This window comes from Eretmochelys imbricata, chromosome 1 (genome assembly GCF_965152235.1).
Source record: "Eretmochelys imbricata isolate rEreImb1 chromosome 1, rEreImb1.hap1, whole genome shotgun sequence".
NCBI lineage: Eukaryota > Metazoa > Chordata > Testudines > Cheloniidae > Eretmochelys > Eretmochelys imbricata.
Genome location: NC_135572.1, coordinates 293,734,932 through 293,755,126, shown reverse-complemented (window position 1 = coordinate 293,755,126; position 20,195 = coordinate 293,734,932). Strand labels below are relative to the sequence as shown.

Genomic DNA, 20,195 nt, shown 5'->3' with positions numbered 1-20,195 from the left:
TCGCCGAGCAGAGCCCTGAATGAAAACCGTGTCTTGGCTGAGTCGGCTCCCCACCGGCCCCTCCTGGCGCAGGGCTGGATGCAAGCGAGTTACCCACTCACGTGCGGCGCTGATCCCGCCGTCTCCGCCGCCCTCCCCCGGGCGGGGCTGGCGTTTCCCCCCGCTCAGGAGCGCCTTTCGATGGCATTAATCCGGAGCAGTGATCAGGCGCTTCCTGGAACACGTCTCCGGGGGCAGATAATCCCGGGCCAAGCTGTCCCTAGAGGAGATTGCCTCGCTCGGGGGCGGGATCAACCGGCTGCCGCGGATCAGCGGGGTCACTTCTGAGCGGGCGAGTCTCCCAGCCATGAGGGGCTGCTGGGGGAGCAGCGAGCTCACTCCCGCTAAGCGGTTTATCTCCCGGCAGATGTTGTCAGGCTCCCAGCCAGCGCCGATCATTGGCGGAGGGAGAGGCCGAGAGGCCCGGGGAACGGGAAACACCTCTCGCTCGGGGGGAAGAGGAGGGGGCTTGCACTGGTGACGGGCACCCTCCGCCTTGCACCATGCGGCGGGAGTGAAGAGTTGCACGGCGGCGTCTCGCCTCAGCAGGGGAGCTCCGGACCCCAGCTGAGGGGAGCTTGGCGGCTGGAGTGGAGAGAGTTTGACCCCGATCGCCCCCTTTTCCTCTCACACCTTCTGCTGTTTTCGCTGCCAGGCTGGGGCAGCGCTTGCCGGTGGTCTAGGGGGAAATGGCGAAAATCAGGGTGTCTTACGAGTACACAGAAGCCGAAGACAAAAGCATCCGGCTCGGCTTGTTCCTGATCGTCTCCGGCATCGTGTCGCTCTTCATCCTGGGTTTCTGCTGGCTCAACCCCGCTTTGCAGGATTTGCAAGGCAAAGCTGCTAACTGCACGGTGCTCTCGGTGCAACAGATCGGGGAGATGTTTGAATGCACGTTCACGTGTGGCACGGATTGCAAGGGCACCTCGCTGTACCCCTGCCTCCAGATCTACGTCAACAACTCGGAGTCCAACTCCAGGGCGCTGCTGCACCAGGACGAGCACCAGCTCATCACCAACCCGAAGGTAAACTTGCGCCAGGGAGAGAAGGGCAGGGGGAGGCCCCGGGGCGCCTGTAACGTCCCAGCTGCGGAGACGGAGAAGCCAGCCCGTGCTTTGGGGTTTGGCTCCGAATCCTGGGGATGGGGGGTGGGGAACTCACGGACACTGGATCTAATGGCCTGAATAGCAAAAGCAGATCAGCCACTCGCGTCCTATTGCCCCCTCTTTGCTCCGGCTGTGCCGCCGCCTGTTGCTAGAGCCCTGCGCTGTCAGTATCTAACTGAGGCGCTGCAGCCTTTGGAGCCCCTCCTCCCCGCCTTCCGTAGGACAGCAAAGTTTTACCTCCAGAGTTAACTTTATTTCCTGGATAAGCTCTTCACCCGGTCTCTGGCCGCTCCTCTTCCCCGCCCCGGCATGGACGCACCTGCTCACAGGTTCCTTGAAAGGGATCACAGGTCTAATAAGAAGAAGAGCCTGGAGTTTTTTCCCGCTTAATGTTAATCGTGTCCAGTAAAAGAGCCAACAATTGATGGGAGCTTGAAGCCGCGGAATCCATCAGGCTGCGGAGATAGCAACGCCAAGCTTGCGGTTGAGACCCGATCTACCAGGACCTCCACACTCGGCCAGAGAGAAACACGATCTTCATGCTTTTGCTTAAAGTTTTTGTCTCTTACATTTGGTTCCTGCGTGAAAGTTCCTGATTTAGATTAGCTGGCAGGGTATATTGTGTTGTGATTCATAGCTGTGTCTCAAAGCTACAAGTCTCCAACGCATTGTTGTGCATAAGAATACCATTGTGGATGAACAAGGGAGTGCCGAATATTCAGGGGGGATATAGTTACAGGCATATGTGAATGGGTACACAACACTGAGAATGGAAGTCTGGAAGTTAAATTAAAAATGTAGAACACCTACACAAGGAACGAAGGTGGTGCATGAAGAGTTAAGTACATACGAGAGAGAGTGAATGAAGTCTGCCTACTGAAAGTCTACACTGTGTCAGTTACAAAACAAAACAAAAGTTTTACCTCAGTGCTAACGAGCATTTAGGATACTGGATTCAGCTATATATCAAGGGAAACGTAAGAAATCTTGAAGAAAATCTGGAAAATGTCACATCCATGAGCATGAAATTAGGGAACTCTGTCGATATTCTTTTTATGTTTCTCTTCATAATGTGGCTTAATCTAGATCAGTCGTTCCCAAACTTTTGTTCGGCAGCTTGTGCAGGGAAAGCCCCTGGCGGGCCGGGCTGGTTTGTTTACGGCCCGTCAGCAGGTTCGGCCGATCGCGGCTCCCAGTGGCCTCGGTTCGCAGCTCCAGGCCAATGGGGGCTACTGGAAGCGGGGACATAGCTTCCAGCAGCCCCCATTCGCCTGGAGCCGCGAACCGCGGCCGCTGGGAGTCGAGATCAGCCGAACCTGCGGAAGCGGCAGGTAAACAAGCCGGCCCCGCCCGCCAGGGGCTTTCCCTGCACAAGCGGCGGAACAAAAGTTTGGGAACCATTGATCTAGAGTTTTGTAATATGTACAAGCTGGGATACTTTCGGCAATCAACCTGTCTCCTGTATCTCTTGGAACAAACACAAGAAGTCATGCTTGACTACTCTTCTTAAGCAATGGCCAAAAGATTAGAATGTCCGATGCACTCTGCAAAGGACATCTACTTCCTGCGTTCAAGAATTCTTCAGACAAGGAGAGCTGCAACCGATTTGAAATTTCTGGAAACACCATTGATGAACTAACGTTGATATAATATAGTACTGCCATAAGTAAGTACCTCATTTTCTCAGTACTAAATTAGTTGCAGATAGAAGCTTTGAGGAACTAACCTGAATGAAAGATACAAGAAATTATGCAGAGAAGATTCAGGAGACTAAAGATTTATTACACTTGTACCACATGGACAGTATTCTGGGAGCTCCATTTAGGGATCCAAAGTTACGATTTGAGTTAAGTGAACATTAATAGAATTCAAGTTTGTTCTGCAATAATGGTCTCTGCATCAGCTAGGAAAACTCACTGAAGCCACAGTATTCATTTTAGAAGTGGTTATGCACCATTACTTGGAAAAAGTGTGTGTTTTCCTGACATTGCTATGGATCCAGGTGTGTGTTTGAGAGAGGAAGATTTTAAAATGTCTAAAACACCTACTTGGATTCTTTCATCTTCCAGACGGATTCTAGGACAGCACCATGGTAGATCTCAGCACTGCTGGCTTGGTGCAGCTAATCAGAAAATAGGAAATATACAGGAAAACTATGTTTTAGTTAATCTATTACTTTTTAGTGGTAAATGGGTTTAGGCAATTTTTGCTTGTATGTTCATAAATAACTTGAGCTTTTATGTCAAATTTGAACAAAATTATAAAAATGAGCTTCTGCTATGCCTAACATCACAATTATCAATTATTATTGCTCTTATGTATTTATTTTTACAGTGCCCAAAACTGCAAGGTAGTTTACAGAACAGGATCATTAGCATCTTCCCTCAAAGAGCTTATGTTTTATTTAAGACAGCAGAAAGTGTTGTTTTTAAGTCAGCATTCCTCAGCACTGTTTGCATTCTAAATATTGCAGCAGAGAACTTGAAAGTGAAACTGACTGAATCAAAATGTAATTGCTGTTTAATATTTCACTCCTTTTCAATTTAGTAAACTAAGATGTTGAGGTACTGTTTAGATAAAATGGAGAAAGAAATTTGTTTGAAATGTGATTTGGCATTGACCCTTCAATTTTTTGTAGGTTTTTTGTTTGTTTGTTTGTTTGTTTTTAAAGCACTTCTTAATGAGTAAGTCAACTTTCCAGCATTCTGATTGGCTGGAGGAAATTTTGTTCAGTATAATGTATATTTACAAAAAGAAGAAAGTTCCTGAAAATCTGACAGAATTAGTTTGCTAAAAGAATGAGAAGTTAAAGTGCAGAAAACTTATAAGGGCTTTAATAAAACTTGTGATATGGCTCAGCACAAAAGAGTAAACTAGGATCACAGTAGGGATAGTACAAGGGTGAACTACTTCAGTGGATGAAGAGCTTGAGAGAGATTGACTTGTTGGGTAGCCTTAGAAATTCTATCTTCTTGGTTTTTCTCTATTTAATAAATGGGAACAGTAATATTTAATTAGCTCAGAGGAGTGTTGTGAAGATTAGTTAATGTTCATTCAGAGCTTGCAAGATAAAAGACCTAATCATCCTAGGACAATGATGGAGGGAAGTAACTTGGAGGAAGGTATTAGAACACTCATGTTTAGTGCCAGTTTTTGTTTGTGCCCTGAAAGAAGAAACATGTACTATGGTCTTTTTATTTTTTCCCCCGAGACCAAATTTATAAGCAAGGAGAAAGAGGTGGGGAGGGGGCAGAAATCAGTATTAGGAAATGTAGGGCACTAAAATTTAATAAGAATTGGATGAAGGCATAGGAAAGGAAAGTAGCTTATTGCTATGGGCTTGATCCTGTACGCATTGAAGTCACGGCTAAAGCTCCCATTGACTTCAGTGGGGCAGGATAACACTGTATATCATGGAGTGAGACGTTAAACCATAAGCTTCTTGCAGTCCCACCAGGCTGGTTTATAGACTGACACACATTTTGTTTAGAATAGACATTGGTGTGAGTCATTTGGCAAGGAACAAAGATGTACCACATGTACCTCAAACTGTTCCAACCAGCCTGCTTCATCGCAGCTCCCTTTTCAGTAGGGATGTTGGTGGTCAGTAGAGCTGTGTAAATATAGGATATTTTTGGTTCACTGTCATTTCTGAAAAATAAAAAAATTCAGTTTCCAGGAGAACTGAAAACCATTTTTTTTCAAAATTTGTGGTGAATCATACATTTGAAAGAAACTTAGTTTGGGTTGAACAAAAGCTTTTGTTTAGTTTTTGAGCAATCTTTAATGTTTTTAATCTTTAATGTTTTTAATTAAACAATTTCTAGACAAAATAACTTTGAATAATAAAACTAAAACGTTTCATTTTGAAATGCTTGAAATTTCAAATGGGGGAGAGGTTTTTTTGTGGGTTTTTTTTTTTTTTTTTTTTTAACCAAAACAATGTGGCAAAATCAACATGAACTTTTTGAAATGTGTGACTGTCACCAAATCTGTTTTTTTTCACGCAAAAAAAAAAAAGTTTAGGTTGAAAAATTTCACCCAGCTCTAGCTGTCAGTAACAGGACGTGCAAAAGAAGGACCTAGGAAAAACCTCTGAGTTAAATGTAGGCCCTACCAAATTCAGGGTTCGTTTTGGTCAATTTCACAGTCATAGGATTTTAAAAATCGTAAATTTCATGATTTCAGCTACTTAAATCTGAAATTGCATGGTGTTGTAATTGTAGGGGTCCTGACCCAAAAAGGAGCTGGGTGGTGTCACAAGGTTCTTGTAGGGGGGTTGCGATACTGCTTCCCTTACTTTTGTGCTGCTGCTGGTGGCGGCGCTGCCTTCAGAGCTGGGGGCAGCGGAAGGCAGAGCTGCTGCCTGTGGAGCTGGGTCCTCAGTCAGCAACCACCACTCTACATTGCTGCCTTCAGAGCTGGGCAGCCGGAGAAGTAAGTGTAGGGTGGCATGGTATGGTATAGCCACCCTTACTTCTGCGCTGCTCCTGGTGGGACGCTGTCTTCAGAGCTGGACGCCTGGCCAACAGCCACTGCTCTCCAGCCGCCCAGCTCTGAAGGCAGTGCATAAGTAACCCTGGGACATCCCCCCCAAACACACACAACTCTCTTTTGGGTTATTAAGTTGATAAATGCTGGTCCCCCTGTGAAATCTGTATAGTATAGGGTAAAAGCACACAAAAGACCAGATTTCACTGTGGGAGACCAGATTTCACGGTCTGTGATGCATTTTCCATGGCCGTGAATTTGGTAGGGCCCTAGTTATATTACATTGCAGAACACTGACTTTGCTCAGGTGTCCATAAAGGACAGCATTTTCCAGGCCCCTTTACTTGAGATGCTTTTTGGATGTTACCCATTGGATAAGCAGCCCCCAAAAGGGAAAAAAGGCTTGATCCAAAGCCCCAGCAAGCAGAGGTTGCTTTCATATTACAGCTACTGTTGAAATCAGAAGAGGCAATCCAACTGGAACTCTCATCTTAGTCCAGGGGTGGGCAAACTTTTTGGCCTGAGGGCCACATCTGGGTATGGAAATTGTATGGCAGGCCCTGAGTGCTCACAAAATTGGGGGTTGGGGTGTGGGAGGGGGTGAAGGCTCCGACTGGGGATGCGGGCTCTGGGATGGGGCTGGGGCAGGAGGTTGGGGCGCGGGAAGGGGGTCAGAGGTGCAGGCTCTGGCCAGGTGGCTCTGTGTGCTGCCCTGTCTGCAGGCAGCGCCCCTGCAGCTCCCATTAGCTGTGGTTCCCAGCCAATGGGAGCTGCAGGGGTGGCGCTTGGGGTGGGGGCAGCGTGCGGAGCCTCCTGGCTGCCCCTACGCATAGGAGCCGGAGAGGGGACATGCCACTGCTTCCGGGAGCCCCGGCACACGCGGAGTGGGGCATGCCCCCAACCCTGCTCCCCAGCAGGAGCTTGAGGGCTGGATTAAAACATCTGAAGGGCCGGACTTGGCCCCTGGGCCGTAGTTTGCCCACCCCGTCTTAGTCTATCAGTGCACTGATTTGTTAACTTTTGGTAAGACCCTCTTTTTCCTCTGCTCTCCAAGGCTGTTGAGGAGGTGGTTGGCTGAGGTGGTATGTTGATGGGCAACCCATTATTTGGTTGGTGATTTTTAGTTTATGGGGATAGACAGGCAGAACATTGTATGGGCACCTATAGGTGTAGTTTAGAAACTTGAAGAAGCAAATAAATATCCATCTACATATTTGCTGTTACAAGTTTTTAACTAATATTGTCATTAGTTTTCCTTAACAATTGTGTCGCATCTTAAGCTTCCTTAGTCTCTTATTGTGGCATATAGGCTGCTGCTGATTGACGGTAATTTACTAGATGGGACTGTAAGAGTAGAACGTATATATTTATCATAAGTAAATTCTCTAGTAATTTAATTAAACTAAACTTAAGGCATAGAAGGAAATGCACTTCAATTATTTTACCTACTTTTAGAAACTCCTGTCAAAAACCAAAACAAACAAAAACCTGAGTTTTTGTCTGGCATAATAGTTTACTTTAAAAGCATAGGCGTGTGCACGGGGTGTGCCCAGGCACACCCTAATCAGGGCCGCCCCAAGTGCAAAAAAAAAAAAAAAAAGGCAGCCGGACTGCTGGAGATGGGGGGCGGGGGAGTCTGGGATAGGGTGGGCCCTGGCCCGGCTTCTCTTTTCCGCCCCTGCTCTCCCCTGCGGGGGCAGAAGCTTGGTGGTGCTGCGTGCCCCAGGCTCTGTCCTGCTGCTCTGGCAGCCGGCAGCCAAGCTCCTGCTTCTTCCCCCAGCGTGCTGCGTACTCACCCCTCCTCCTCTCACTCTATACCTGCCCCCAATCAGCTGTGTGTGGGGGCGGGAAGAGAGAGAGAGGAGGAAGTGGAGAAGAGGTGGGGGCAGGGCCTTGGGAAAGGCGGTGGAATCGGGGTATACCCTCTCCAGCCCCCTGCTGTGAACCGCTCAGGGCAGAGGGCTGGGAGCAACCCCCACAACAGCCCTCTGCCCTGACTCCTGCACCCCCCACAACCCCAGCCCTGACTCCTACACCTCCACACATACCCAGCCCCCGCCACACCCCATGCCTTGACTCCTGCACCCCCCACGAACCCAGCTCTGACTCCTGCACCTCCACACATACCCAGCCCCCCACATCCACACCCTGAGCACCACACGGGGAGCTCCTGTGCCCTCCTGCCCACATATCCACCTGCACCCCTCGCACCAAATGGGAGCTGCCTCAGGTAAGTGCTCCACACCCCAACCTCCTGCCCTAACCCTGAGCCCCCTCCCTCATTCTAGCTCCTGGCCAGACCCTTCACCCCAACCCCCAGCCTGCTCCTGCACCCTAACTCCCTCCCAGACCCTGCATCCCCAGCCTTGTACTCAGTGCACCCCTTCCCTCAGCTCGGTGCAGAGAGAGACAGACAGAATGGGCTAGAACCAGGGAGAAGGTAGGTACCCACTTTATGTGGGCAGGAGTGGGGGGGATCCTGTTTACCCCTTCCCTAGCCCTGCTGCACTTGCAGTTTACCCCCAGCCCCTCCCTTGCTCCACGGACCAACCCTAGCTCCCGCCCCGCTGTGCTTTTGCCCCCAGCCCCTGCCTTGCTCCAGTCAGCAGGGACTAATCCTCCCCCCATGCCCCATTGTGCTCCCCGGCCCCTGCCTCCCTCCAGCTGGGGACCAATTCCCCCCATGCCCCACTGTGCTCTTGCCCCTGGCCCCTGCCTCCCTCCAGCTGGGGACCAATCCTCTCCCCCGTCTGTAGTATGAGACAATATATTAATGTAAAGTTTAAGAGAAGTTTTGTAAATGAGTTCTAATAGTTCATGGTTTAGGGACCCAATCTTATGGGGTTCCACAGGCTTCTGTATAGATTATTTAGGTTAATCTTTCTATCTACCCAGTGGGACTCAGTGCTCAGTCTAGAAGATACAACTGCACAACTAAGAATTTCTGATGGTATTATGTTGTATTATGCAATAAGCACCCAATTGCGTAATATAGATGTTGTAGAAATGTATAGAAAGCCCACGTTCACTCGCAGCATGCATCCCCACTACTGCAGCGCCACTTTACCATTGGTCCTCCCCTCCCCCTCTGACTACTATTCTAGAAAATTCTTTGACCTATATAAGCGGCCGCGTGAGGCGTGCCCAGCGCAGTGTCTACAGTGTTTGTAATCTTTGTCGCGTGTACTCTACTGAAATAGCATAACAAGCCCGTGGCTTTAAGTTTTAATTCAATGGTATGATACCCCCTTTTAATTTTAAAATATGGATCGGTTTGTTGTTAAGATAAGAAAAGGAGCAGACAAACTGAATTATAACGAATGTGCTGATAGTAGTGCAAATACCTCGGACTCCTCGGTTAAGAACTTACATGAAGATAATGCCACCACCAGTTCCAGTGCGTGCAATAAACTGAGTAATGACCAACAGAAACAGACTTTGTCTCTTAGTTCAGGTCAGTGTAGTTCCTATTCAAAGCCATCAAACATTCCATCTGTGATATTCCAAAAAATAGATTAGAACGCCAGTCTTGATTATCTAGAGGTCCTTATCAGCCTAGATTGAGTATGTTTCCTAGAAGTAAAATAGGGAATAAACAAAGAAGTTTTCAGTCCGATTAGTATGAAAAGTATAGGTGGTTAGAATATAGCCCATCAAAGTACGCAGCATTTTGCTTTTACTGCCGTTTCCTCTCCTCTAATGATGCAGCAAACAAAGGTCACACTGATCCAGCATTCATTGATAAGGGATTCAGAAACTGACATAGGGCTAATGAATGTTTTAAAAACAAACCGCCAACTGTCAAAAAATCATGTGTTGAGCTGTTCTTCATGGTCAAGTTTTAATGAGGGGAAACCTATTGTTGGATGAGAGCAAGCAGGCTTATCTGTCTAAACAAGAAGAAGAACTGTGCCATAACCGAAGTGTAATGGAGCGACTGATTGACATTGTTCTGTGTTGGGCAAACGGTAGGAGACCATTCAGGGGTCACAATGAAAAAGCTGACAGTTTTGAGAAAGGTTTATTTCTAAATCTTGTCAATATGCTCCAAAAATATGATCCCATAATGGCAAAGCATGTGCAACAATCTCCTCGAAACGCTACCTATCAGAGTAATCGCATCCAAAGTGATTTAATTGTAGCCTTGCACAACGTTGTGCAACAAAAGATTGTGTCTTCACTAAATGGAAAAATGGTCTCAATAATTGCCGACGACACTACTGACTGTGGACACCATGAACAGATGTCCATTGTGGTGCGGTATTTTGACAATGAAAAACATAGTCCAGTTGAACATTTTGTGTCTGTTCAGACTGTTAACAGTTGATGCTCAGTCTCTTTTTGGCCAGTTAAATGACATCCTTGGCATTCTTAAAATTGACTGGTCATCAGTGATGTCTGTCTGTTTTGATGGCACATCTACTATGTCTGGACGTACTGTGGGAGTTCAAATGAAATGTGAAGAAAGAAACAGTGAAATATACTCTATGTACACTGCTATGCGCATTGTTTGAACCTCATCCTAGAAGATGCATGCACTGCAAGTAAACAAAACAGAACTGTCTTTGATTTTTTTCATGTTATTCAGACTCTCTTTATGCCCTCATGGAGGGGAGTCCTTGTGAAATCTTCTCCATTACTGCATGTCGCACAGAAGTAGGATTCCAGTTGAAGACTTTGAAGTCCCTGTCAAACACAAGATGGGCATGCAGAGCAGAAGCAGTGGCTGCTGTAAAACAAAACTATTCCATCATTTTACAAGCTTTACAAGAGATTATTGAAACAACTCGCCTTGCTGATGCTAAAATAAAAGCCAGGGGCTTTATCCATGAACTAAATTCATTCAGGTTCATCTTTGCCCTTCACATGATGCATCTTATTCTCCAGATGGTGGTAAAAGTGAGTAAGGCTCTTCAAGCTCCAGATCTCAACTTACTGCAATGACAGGGGTGAAAAGCTTGTGTAACTCTTTGGCTGTGATGAGAAGTGGCCCAGAATATTTTCAATCTATTTTCAATGACAGTGTGAAAATGTGTGTAGAGAATGATATATCGATTCCTCCAGTTAAGAAGAGAGAAACGTCCACTTGTATTGATGATGCATTTGAGTCCCAGCATCACTTTGATACAAAAGAGGAGCAGGAGAGAATAACTTCATTTTCCCCACTCCTAGACTCCAAATCACTGGTCAATGCCGGTAATCATGAACAGGAGACTTGTAAAATTGTGACTGCAATGGAAAAACTGTTGAGCTTAGACATTGGCATGGACGATATGAGAATCATTGCCAACAAATTTAAAGTGTCCTTGGATGAGCTGGAACCTGAAGTCGGATTGCTTCAGGGTTATGACGGACCTGTTCCTAAAGGTAGCACTACGAACACCACCAGCGAGTGGTTTGATTGGCTAAAGGAATCGGATCGGTCTTCCATGTTCCAGAACTTTAACAAATCTATTCAATGCTTTGCAGTCTTACCTGTTACAAGCTGTTCACATGAAAGAGCCTTTTCGAAACTAGCACAGTTAAAAAACAAACTAAGAAGTACAATGTTCCAGCAGCGCCTCGAATCACTCATGATTTTGTACGTTGAACAAGAATTGGCTTCGTCAGTTAATTACAATGATGTGATTGAAGAATTTAAGTCCATAACACCTGGTGAGCAACGTCTCATTCTCTAGGACAGAAAGATGAAGAAACCTTACTCTGTTTTGGTCAATTTGGGTTAGCTCATTATCTGGTTAAAGATAAAGATCATGAAAATTGACTGTATCTTTGTATACGCCTGGTTATCACTACAGCAAACATTTGGTATTTTGTGTCTCATTTTTTAAGTAAAGTTTAGTTGTTAATTTAAAAAACATTAAGTTTTTAGTTAAGTTTTAGTTTCTTTAGTTTGTTTGATGAATACAAATAATGTCCTTTATGATTGAGTATTCAATAAATGTTCACCTTAAAAATAAGTAAATAAATAAAATTCCCTGGGTGCACACCCTAATGCAATGTGCTGTGCACGCCTATGTTTAAAAGTAGTGACATGTAGTGATACATGGTTTGTATCCATAGCAGATTTTTTTTTTTTTTTTTTTTTTTAAGTTTAGTGTCTTTGTCTTGGGACAATAGTGTTCTTTTTAGTGTTCTGTCATCAAATCTCATAGGCTTTTAAAAGCTTTCCGAATGTTGTGCTAATATAGAATAGCCATATTAACAGATTATAATTGTGGTTTAGTTTAATGATTTTAGTCAAGAATATTTTATGAATGAACAATCGGACAGCTGTCTTAACCCCAAATGTTTTTATCAAAGTTATGGCTTGCAGCAGTAGACACCCACTATGTTAATCGTCTTATTAACCATAGCAAAAATCCTGAACAACTTGTTTTTAATGGTCTTTATTAAAAGACCTTTTATTTTCCATACCCTGGTTTAATTATTCACTAGGATATCTGTACCTTCTGTGTGAATCAGTAGTGTGAAAAATGTATGCTTTGGTCTTATTACAAACTTTCTACACAACAAAATTGAATTAGTGGCAATCTAGCCCTTCCAAAAACAGTGTTTTTGGCCTGTAAAAGTATTCTCTAAATTCTATAGTTTAGCATTCCACCTTAGATTTATAACTTCAGGTATCTATATTGACATGCTAGCAAATATTGTATGTTTCGAACAATGATCTCCTCAAATTTTCTTCCATTAGTATGTAATAAAGTCAAAGTTGTATTGCATGGAATAATCATACAATTGTACAATCCTAGATTCATTTTGATTCTTAAAAGATTAGGCAGCTGGGTCAGAGTAAATCCAGAAATATGAATGTAAAATACTGTATAGGATTAAAACAATTTAAATGTTTGTTTTCAGTGTGCCTGATTTGTGGATGATGGATTTTTCAGATTAAATTAATTAAAATACTTATTGTAAACTTTCTTTAGTTGCTCCAATAGCAGTAACTATTTTCATGCCAAAGTTTAACAGCTTGGGGCATTGGAGACCTTCCATATAAAATACAAATACAAAAAAATCAAGACTTACGCCTTCTGTACCATTAATCAAGCAGAATAGATTAACTGTGGAGGCAGTACCAGTTATGCTGCTGCTAATCCCAAACTCTGAATTTATTGCTAATACATATAGTGCAGAGTGCCAAAAAATATATTTAGTTGTGTAAATTTACAATGGAATATGTCAGCTTGCAGCTAAAAAAAAAATTGACATCTGCCTCTTTACTCGTTTGTTTAGAATCATTTTTTCTCTTTATGCCTGCAACTGAGCATGACGCAAAAAATAACTTGTCTGATTTATACTTATTTTAGAAAAGACTTATGTGAATGAATACATATGTGTATCTTTAGCTATGTATAAAATATAGTGTGTGTGTGTGTGTGTGTGTATAATTGGCTAGATTCTTCCTGGCCATAAAGGTGGGGGTCCTGGGAGTGGCTGGGAAGAAGGAAAGAAGTAAACAGCATGCCTTGCCCATATAATGGCTGGATAGAACTGCTCAAGGATAACTCACTACTTATTCTCCCATGTGTACTATGTTCCAGAAGGGGATCAGGTGAAGGATTAGCCGTAGCCATGACTCAGATACTGTGAGGGGAAGAGGATGGAGTATGCTGCACCACCCTAATATTGGGCTATACCAACTCACACAACTATCTAGGGCATAGTGTATATTACATCACATAGAAAAAACTGCACTGAAAACATTAAGGTTACAAAGGTCAAACACTCCAAAATCAGGAAATGCTAGAATTAAGGTCACCTGTGCAACTTTAACTTGGCCCCCTTGTGTATGTGCATTATGGCACAGTCTGTAATTATATGATCACATACCGTTTGTTTTACACAGGGCCCCTGCCTCATTCAGTGCACAGGATTGACTGTGTACAGAGAATGAAGCAGCTGTTCTGTTTTTGTATTTCTTTATATTCATTATTCAGTTTAAAGAAAAGGAGGATTTGTGGCACCTTAGAGACTAACAAATTTATTTGAGCATAAGCTTTTGTGAGCTACAGCTCACTTCATCGGATGTATTCAGTGGAAAATACAGTGGGGAGATTTATATACACAGAGAACATGAAACAATGGGTGTTATCATACACACTGTAAGGAGAGTGATCACTTAAGATGAGCTAATACCAGCAGGACGGGGAGTGAGGGGGAAGAAAACCTTTTGTAGTGATAATCAAGGTGGGCCATTTCCAGCAGTTGACAAGAACGTCTGAGGAACAGTGGGGGGGGGGGGGGGAAGGGAATAAACATGGGGAAATAATTTTACTTTGTGTAATGACCCATCCACTCCCAGTCTCTATTCACGTCTAAGTTAATTGTATTCAGTTTGCAAATTAATTCCAATTCAGCAGTCTCTCGTGGAGTCTGTTTTTGAAGTCTTTTTGTTGTAATATGGCGACTTTTAGGTCTATAATTGAGTGACCAGAGAGACTGAAGTGTTCTCGACTGGTTTATGAATGTTATAATTCTTGACATCTGATTTGTGTCCATTTATTCTTTTACGTAGAGACTGTCCAGTTTGACCAATGTACATGACAGAGGGGCATTGCTGGCACATGATGGTATATATCACATTGGTAGATGTGCAGGTGAACAAGCCTCTGATAGTGTGGCTGATGTGATTAGGCCCTATGATGGTGTCCCCTGAATAGATATGTGGACACAGTTGGCAACGGGCTTTGTTGCAAGGATAGGTTCCTGGGTTAGTGGTTCTGTTGTGTGGTATGTGGTTGCTGGTGAGTATTTGCTTCAGGTTGGGGGGCTGTCTGTATGCAAGGACTGGCCTGTCTCCCAAGATCTGTGAGAGTGATGGGTCGTCCTTCAGGATAGGTTGTAGATCCTTGATGATGCGCTGGAGAGGTTTTAGTTGGGGGCTGAAGGTGATGGCTAGTGGCGTTCTGTTATTTTCTTTGTTGGGCCTGTCCTGTAGTAGGTGACCTCTGGGTACTCTTCTGGCTCTGTCAATCTGTTTCTTCACTTCAGCAGGTGGGTATTGTAGTTGTAAGTATGCTTGATAGAGATCTTGTAGGTGTTTGCCTCTGTCTGAGGGATTGGAGCAAATGTATCGTAGAGCTTGGCTGTAGACAATGGATCGTGTGGTGTGGTCTGGGTGAAAGCTGGAGGTGTGCAGGTAGGAATAGTGGTCAGTAGGTTCCGGTACAGGGTGGTGGTTATGTGACCATCGCTTATTAACACCGTAGTGTCCAGGAAGTGGATTTCTTGTGTGGACTGGTCCAGGCTGAGGTTGATGGTGGGATGGAAATTGTTGAAATCCTGGTGGAATTCCTCAAGGGCTTCTTTTCCATGGGTCCAGATGATGATGTCATCAATATAGAGTAAGTAGAGTAGGGGCATTAGGGCACGAGAGCTGAGGAAGCGTTGTTCTAAGTCAGCCATAAAAATGTTGGCATACTGTGGGGCCATGTGGGTACCCATAGCAGTGCCGCTGATCTGAAGGTATACATTGTCCCCAAATGTGAAATAGTTATGGGTGAGGACAAAGTACAAAGTTCAGCCACCAGGTTTGCCGTGACATTTTCGGCGATACTGTTCCTGACGGCTTGTAGTCCATCTTTGTGTGGAATGTTGGTGTAGAGGGCTTCTACATCCATAGTGGCCAGGATGGTGTTTTCAGGAAGATCACCGATGGATTGTAGTTTCCTCAGGAAGTCGGTGGTGTCTCGAAGATAGCTGGGAGTGCTGGTAGCATTGGGCCTGAGGATGGAGTCTACATAGCCAGACAATCCTGCTGTCAGGGTGCCAATGCCTGAGATGATGGGGCGTCCAGGATTTCCAGGTTTATGGATCTTGGGTAGCAGATAGAATACGCCAGGTCGGGGTTCCAGGGGTGTGTCTGTGCGGATTTGTTCTTGTGCTTTTTCAGGGAGTTTCTTGAGCAAACGGTGTAGTTTCTTTTGGTAACTCTCAGTGGGATCAGAGGTAATGGCTTGTAGAAAGTGGTGTTGGAGAGCTTCCTACCAGCCTCTTGTTCATATTCCGACTTATTCGTGATGACGACAGCACCTCCTTTGTCAGCCTTTTTGATTATGATGTCAGAATTGTTTCTGAGGCTGTGGACGGCATTGTGTTCTGCACGGCTGAGGTTATGGGGCAAGTGATGCTGCTTTTCCACAATTTCAGCCCGTGCAAGTCGGCGGAAGCACTCTGTGTAGAAGTCCAGTCTGTTGTTTCGACCTTCAGGAGGAGTCCACCCAGAATCCTTCTTTTTGTAGTCTTGGTAGGAAGGTCTCTGTGGGTTAGTATGTTGTTCAGAGATGTGTTGGAAATATTCCTTGAGTCGGAGACATCGAAAATAGGATTCTAGGTCACCACAGAACTGTATCATGTTCGTGGGGGTGGAGGGGCAGAAGGAGAGGCCCCGAGATAGGACAGATTCTTCTGCTGGGCTAAGAGTATAGTTGGATAGATTAACAATATTGCTGGGTGGGTTTAGGGAACCACTGTTGTGGCCCCTTGTGGCATGTAGTAGTTTAGATAGTTTAGTGTCCTTTTTCTTTTGTAGGGAAGCAAAGTGTGTGTTGTAAATGGCTTGTCTAGTTTTTGTAAAGTCTAGCCACGAGAAAGTTTGTGTGGAAGGTTGGTTTTTTTTTGTGAGAGTATCCAGTTTTGAGAGCTCATTCTTAATCTTTCCCTGTTTGCTGTAGAGGATGTTGATCAGATGGTTCCGCAGTTTCTTTGAGAGTGTGTGGCACAAGCTGTCAGCATAGTCTGTGAGGTATGTAGATTGTAATGGATTTTTTACTTTCAGTCCTTTTGGTATGATGTCCATCTGTTTTGCATTTGGAAAGGAAGATGATGTCTGTCTGTATCTGTACGAGTTTTTTCATGAAGTTGATAGATTTCCACTCCATACGGCTAAATGCAGTGCCTTGCATAATGACAGGTTTCAGAGTAGCAGCCGTGTTAGTCTGTATGTGCAAAAAGAAAAGGAGTACTTGTGGCACCTTAGAGACTCACAAATTTATTTGAGCATAAGCTTTCGTGAGCTACAGCTCACTTCATAAAAAGAAAAGGAGTACTTGTGGCACCTTAGAGACTAACCAATTTATTTGAGCATGAGCTTTCGTGAGCTACAGCTCACTTCATCAGATGCATACCGTGGAAACTGCAGCAGACTTTATATATACACAGAGAATATGAAACAATACCTCCTCCCACCCCACTGTCCTGCTGGTAATAGCTTATCTAAAGTAATCTTCAGGTTAGGCCATTTCCAGCACAAATCCAGGTTTTCTCACCCTCCACCCCCCCACACAAATTCACTCTCCTGCTGGTGATAGCCCATCCAAAGTGACAACTCTTTACACAATGTGCATGATAATGAAGTTAGGCCATTTCCTGCACAAATCCAGGTTCTCTCACTCCCTCACCCCCCTCCAAAAACCCACCCCCATACACACACAAACTCACTCTCCTGCTGGTAATAGCTCATCCAAACTGACCATTCTCCAAGTTTAAATCCAAGTTAAACCAGAACATCTGGGGGGGGGGGAGGGGTAGGAAAAAACAAGAGGAAATAGGCTACCTTGCATAATGACTTAGCCACTCCCAGTCTCTATTTAAGCCTAAATTAATAGTGTCCAATTTGCAAATGAATTCCAATTCAGCGGTTTCTCGCTGGAGTCTGGATTTGAAGTTTTTTTGTTTTAAGATAGCGACCTTCATGTCTGTGATTGCGTGACCAGAGAGATTGAAGTGTTCTCCGACTGGTTTATGAATGTTATAATTCTTGACATCTGATTTGTGTCCATTTATTCTTTTACGTAGAGACTGTCCAGTTTGACCAATGTACATGGCAGAGGGGCATTGCTGGCACATGATGGCATAAATCACATTGGTGGATGTGCAGGTGAACGAGCCTCTGATAGTGTGGCTGATGTTATTAGGCCCTGTGATGGTGTCCCCTGAATAGATATGTGGGCACAATTGGCAACGGGCTTTGTTGCAAGGATAAGTTCCTGGGTTAGTGGTTCTGTTGTGTGGTATGTGGTTGTTGGTGAGTATTTGCTTCAGGTTTCGGGGCTGTCTGTAGGCAAGGACTGGCCTGTCTCCCAAGATTTGTGAGAGTGTTGGGTCATCCTTTAGGATAGGTAGTAGATCCTTAATAATGCGTTGGAGGGGTTTTAGTTGGGGGCTGAAGGTGACGGCTAGTGGCGTTCTGTTATTTTCTTTGTTAGGCCTGTCCTGTAGTAGGTAACTTCTGGGAACTCTTCTGGCTCTATCAATCTGTTTCTTTACTTCCGCAGGTGGGTATTGTAGTTGTAAGAAAGCTTGACAGAGATCTTGTAGGTGTTTGTCTCTGTCTGAGGGGTTGGAGCAAATGCGGTTGTATCGCAGAGCTTGGCTGTAGACGATGGATCGTGTGGTGTGGTCAGGGTGAAAGCTGGAGGCATGCAGGTAGGAATAGCGGTCAGTAGGTTTCCGGTATAGGGTGGTGTTTATGTGACCATTGTTTATTAGCACTGTAGTGTCCAGGAAGTGGATCTCTTGTGTGGACTGGACCAGGCTGAGGTTGGTGGTGGGATGGAAATTGTTGAAATCATGGTGGAATTCCTCAAGGGCTTCTTTTCCATGGGTCCAGATGATGAAGATGTCATCAATATAGCGCAAGTAGAGTAGGGGCTTTAGGGGACGAGAGCTGAGGAAGCGTTGTTCTAAATCAGCCATAAAAATGTTGGCATACTGTGGGGCCATGCGGGTACCCATAGCAGTGCCGCTGATCTGAAGGTATACATTGTCCCCAAATGTGAAATAGTTATGGGTAAGGACAAAGTCACAAAGTTCAGCCACCAGGTTAGCCGTGACATTATCGGGGATAGTGTTCCTGACGGCTTGTAGTCCATCTTTGTGTGGAATGTTGGTGTAGAGGGCTTCTACATCCATAGTGGCCAGGATGGTGTTATCAGGAAGATCACCGATGGATTGAAGTTTCCTCAGGAAGTCAGTGGTGTCTCGAAGGTAGCTGGGAGTACTGGTAGCGTAGGGCCTGAGGAGGGAGTCTACATAGCCAGACAATCCTGCTGTCAGGGTGCCAATGCCTGAAATGATGGGGCGCCCAGGAGTTCCAGGTTTATGGATCTTGGGTAGTAGATAGAATATCCCAGGTCGGGGTTCCAGGGGTGTGTCTGTGCGGATTTGATCTTGTGCTTTTTCAGGAAGTTTCTTGAGCAAATGCTGTAGTTGCTTTTGGTAACTCTCAGTGGGATCATAGGGTAATGGCTTGTAGAAACTCGTGTTGGAGAGCTGCCGAGCAGCCTCTTGTTCATATTCCGACCTATTCATGATGACAACAGCACCTCCTTTGTCAGCCTTTTTGATTATGATGTCAGAGTTGTTTCTGAGGCTGTGGATGGCATTGCGTTCCGCATGGCTGAGGTTATGGGGCAAGTGATGCTGCTTTTCCACAATTTCAGCCCGTGCACGTCGGCGGAAGCACTCTATGTAGAAGTCCAGTCTGCTGTTTCGACCTTCAGGAGGAGTCCACCTAGAATCCTTCTTTCTGTAGTGTTGGTAGGGAGACCTCTGTGGATTAGTATGTTGTTCAGAGGTATTTTGGAAATATTCCTTGAGTCGGAGACGTCGAAAATAGGATTCTAGGTCACCACAGAACTGTATCATGTTCGTGGGGGTGGAGGGGCAGAAGGAGAGGCCCCGGGATAGAACAGCTGCTTCTGCTGGGCTGAGAGTATAGTTGGATAGGTTAACAATACTGCTAGGTGGGTTGAGGGAACCATTGCTGTGGCCCCTTGTAGCATGTAGTAGTTTAGAAAGTTTAGTGTCCTTTTTCTTTTGTAGAGAAGCAAAGTGTGCGTTGTAAATGGCTTGTCTAGTTTTAGTAAAATCCAGCCACGAGGAAGTTTGTGTGGAAGGTTGGTTTTTTATGAGAGTATCCATTTTTGAGAGCTCATTCTTTATCCCCCCCCCACCCACCTTCCTCAGACATTCTTGTCAACTGCTGGAAATGGCCTACCTTGATTATCACTACAAAGGATTTTCTCCCCCTGCTCTCCTGCTGGTATTTGTTCATCTTAAGTGATCACTCTCCTTACAGTGTGTATGATAACACCCATTGTTTCATGTTCTCTGTGTATATAAATCTCCCCACTGTGTTTTCCACTGAATGTATCCGATGAAGTCAGCTGTAGCTCAAGAAAGCTTATGCTCAAATAAATTTGTTAGTCTCTAAGGTGCCACATGTACTCCTTTTCTTTTTGCACATACAGACTAACACGGCTGCTACTCTGAAACCTGTCATTATTCAAGTTTGTGGCCCCAGACCATACCTAGTGCACATATCCAAACCTTGCACTGGATACAGAACTATTAATTTCCTCATGGTCTTTTCACCACAGTAGCTGAACCTAACAGCCATTCATGAATTTGTCTTCTCCAGACCCTTGTGAGGTAGGTAGGGTTTTTACAGATGAGGAACTTGAGACACAGGTAGATTAAGTCCATTAATTTTAGGTGTTTTAGTGGTTGCATGCCCAGCTTGATACATCTAGGGCTTCATGTTTCAGTGTACTT

At 44.9% G+C, this 20,195-nt stretch overlaps 1 protein-coding gene across 1 annotated transcript in view; it reads left to right on the top strand.

Moving 5' to 3' along the window:
• The first annotated feature begins 728 nt into the window (after positions 1-728).
• The window catches only part of KCNMB4 (potassium calcium-activated channel subfamily M regulatory beta subunit 4), a 38,297-nt gene continuing 18,830 nt past the window's right edge, over positions 729-20,195 (top strand). Inside the window, exon 1 of the mRNA XM_077807744.1 lies at positions 729-1,064. Within this exon, the coding sequence (XP_077663870.1) occupies positions 729-1,064 (336 nt within the window). The remainder of the gene's footprint in view (positions 1,065-20,195) is intronic.